Here is a 3,517-nt window from a genome sequence, read left to right as displayed (position 1 = left end):
TTGCCGTCTTAGTTTCGTGTTTTGGTGGACAATATACTGATGTTATTGTGATTGAGATACACTAATCTTTTGTTGAAATGCTGGGTGCTTGAATTTCTTCAGTCCGGTATTGTTGCAATTCAAAGTGTAATATGCTCGTTTTAACTAAAATGTCACTTCCACCAATAGCAGTTCCATTATGATGCAAAGTGTGGTAAAAGTCATAGCCTGGTACTTTGAAATAATGTTTTGAAGTGAACCGTGTTTCAGATATAATGATGATGTCTAGTTTTTGATTTTTTAAGAATTCTTGTAGCTCTAAACAGTGTTTTGACAGCCCATTCCAGAGGACTATATTTAATTCACTGTCGGACATAATTTAGTTGTCAGCGTGACAAGAACATTCGTCAACGTACTGATTTGTTCTAACATTTGCTTTACTACTATTAGAACTTCGCTCATTGTATCCGAAGATTTTTAAATAGAAATAGATTCAGATGATTGTTCCACTAGCACGCTAGCATAACTTCTTTTGGGAGCCGTTTGTCTTTTCATTCTTCAGTTTCTTTGTTTGTATTTGATGTTGGTTTGGGTCTTAGTGTTGAAAATTTCGCGGTTTGTAGCTGCTTATAGATCGAACAACCTTTATAATTTGCAGGATGGTTTCCTTCGCATAAGACGCATTTGACTTCAGTACTTCTTCCTTGGATTGGACATTAAGACGAAGAATGATTTTTAGCACATTTGATGTACTTTGGATGTCTTTGACAATAACTTTTCGTGTAACCATAGTCTTGGCAGTTACTACACTGTGGAATGTCCTGTTTAGGACGAGGAGCCTCAAACGTGACACGACTATGCATTTATGAGAGGATTTATGTTGTTCACCCTATCTACGAATATTGGTGGAGGTTTGGGCTTCTTTTTGACATCTTCGGCTTCTTCTATTTCTAGTACTGAAAATCTATTTACAGAGCGGCTTGGATTGTCTAGCCAGTAACTATTTAATTTAGCTTGTTTTTTAGTTTGTTCAGCATTTTTTGAACGGCGAATTTCTTTTTGAACTTTGATTTTTGTACTGAAGAGTTTTCAAGAGAATTCTTAATGGGTTTTCTTTTAAGTGAGTATTTCCCTTCGATTGAGTATGTTTTTGGAGAGTTTTTTGACTGTTCTGCACTCATTTCGTTCGCATTTCGTTCAGTATAATGTTTGATATATTAGCGATCGAACTTACCGAGGTTATTGGATGTAAAGGTAAGGCATGAGTAGAAGAAACGGATGTCTGAGTTGATGTGGAACTTAAGGTGTTAGTTATCGAGTTTGCAGTGCTTACTGTTACGCTACTTGTAGTACATGTTGAAGTTGAGCAGGAATGCGCTGTTAGATTTGTTAAGGAGAATCCCAGCATGAGTATATGAGGTGAGCTGATCAGTGGGGTACTCCATTGTTCACTTTAAGAGTGATACACTATATAGTTTTTGGTGTAAACAAGGTTCGTAATTTTTTACTGAAAGTGAAATAATTAGATTATTAGCGGTTTATAAAATATGATGAGTTGCTTACTGCCTGTCATACGCTGGACCTCATGCCGGAATTTAAACCGATATTTTGTTTTTCTCTCAATCTAAAGTCTATAATTTGCATTGAAAATAATTTCACTCTTTCCGATTTTTACACTTTCCGATCTAAGGAAAGTCGTATAATTTTGTAAGTATTGTAAAGAATTATCATACACTGGCATAATAAATAAACATTTTTACCGCTCCCACGAGTAATTGTTTTTGGGTAGTGGTTTCCCGAAACAATAAAAATAATTCAGTTACAATATCGCATACAACTGTTAACGTAAAACAAACGCAGGGTAAAAATATCCAAATAGGCTTAGTAGTGCAATCTATTGGTTTTGAATTAACAATCAACAGAAACTATGTTAACTAATACCAGAATGATTACAAATTAATCACTCCATATGTACATAAGTACAAGCAATTTCTCGAATTTATACAGTGGCTCACAGCTTATTTGATGCAAGCAAAAATTTTTTGAAAAATGTTGTTTATTTCAAAATATTTTGCAAAATTAAAAAAACAATGTATGCAGAGTTATTGTTTATAGTGTGTTTATTCATTTAAAAAAAAAACCCCAAAAATCTTCTTCCATTCCTTAGTAATGCATCAAAAACCAAAACCAAATGAAAAATTCATGTCACAGCTTAAATGATGCAGTTAAGAATACCGTTATTTTTGTCGCCAGATTACACAGAAATTAAAATATTTTTATTCTGCGATCATTTGTAATCTAGTTTTTAAGCGAAAATATTATAAAAATTAAAGTGAGTGTATTTTGTTAACCATGGGACGGCGCACATCAATTGAAAAGCGTGAGTTAGTGTTGGAGTACTTTAAAAAGGGAATTCCCCAGCGTAAAATTGGTGAAATGGTAAATATAAGCTCTTCAACAGTTCAACACATAATTGAACGCTTCGTACATGAAAATCGCATAGAAAATAAGGGACGAAAGGCTCCCAATAAAATTTTTACAGAAAAAGAATCGAGGTATTTGGTAAACCAAATTCGAAAATATCCAACTATTAGCGCTCCAAAGTTGACAGACATGGCCAAAATAGATTTTGGAAAAATTTGTCATCCTGAAAACGTCCGCAGAATATTGAGAGAATCAAATTTCAATGGAAGAATAGCTGTAAAGAAACCTTTCGTAAGTGCAAAAAATAGAATTAAAAGATTGCAGTTTGCACGAGAGCATTTAAATAAGAGTCCAGCATTTTGGCGAAATGTACTTTTTGCAGACGAAGTCAAAATAAACTTATTTGGATCAGATGGAAGATCTTATGTATAGCGCGAAGTCAATTCTGAGCTCAAACCACAAAATTTACGTGCTACCGTAAAACACGGAGATGGTAATGTTATGGTTTGGGCATGTATGTCATCAAATGGAGTAGGAAATTTGGTTTTCATCGAAGAATCTATGAATAAAAATATTTACTTAAAGCTTTTTCAAGAAAATTTGATTCAAAGTGCAACGAAATTGCAGATTGCAGATGATTTTCGCTTTTACCAAGACAACGACCCTAAGCACAAGTCAGCATTAGTACAAACGTGGTTGATATGGCAATGTCCACACATTGTCCAAACTCCTGCACAATCACCAGACTTGAACGTTATTAAAAATTTGTGGTCCGTTTTGAAGACAAATATTAGAAAACATGACATCCGCAACAAATTTGACTTAAGAAACCCTTTACAGCAAGAGTGGAGTAAAATTAGTCCAGATTATTCCAAAAAACTGGTTGATTCCATGCCAAAAAGGCTTCATGCTGTTATTACTAATAAGGGATATCCAACAAAGTACTTAGAATTAGTCCGGAAGTTTGTAAAAATATTAGTTTTTTTGATGTTGCATCATTTAAGCTGTGACATGAATTTTTCATTTGGTTTTGGTTTTTGATGCATTACTAAGGAATGGAAGAAGATTTTTGGGTTTTTTTTTTTAAATGAATAAACACACTATAAACAATAAC

General features: G+C 33.8%; 1 protein-coding gene across 1 annotated transcript; it reads left to right on the top strand.

The window, feature by feature from the left end:
* Nucleotides 1-2,331: 2,331 nt before the first annotated feature.
* On the top strand, nt 2,332-2,694 carry LOC119663621 (the record flags this gene model as incomplete). Its single annotated transcript, XM_038073230.1, has 1 exon — nt 2,332-2,694. A coding segment is annotated over exon 1 (363 nt), but the record flags the coding sequence as incomplete, so codon positions are not given.
* Between the last annotated feature and the right edge of the window lie 823 nt (nt 2,695-3,517).

Source organism: Teleopsis dalmanni, unplaced genomic scaffold (genome assembly GCF_002237135.1).
Source record: "Teleopsis dalmanni isolate 2A unplaced genomic scaffold, ASM223713v2 unscaffolded_contig_0653, whole genome shotgun sequence".
Lineage (NCBI taxonomy): Eukaryota > Metazoa > Arthropoda > Insecta > Diptera > Diopsidae > Teleopsis > Teleopsis dalmanni.
This window is presented reverse-complemented; position numbering and strand designations above follow the sequence as displayed.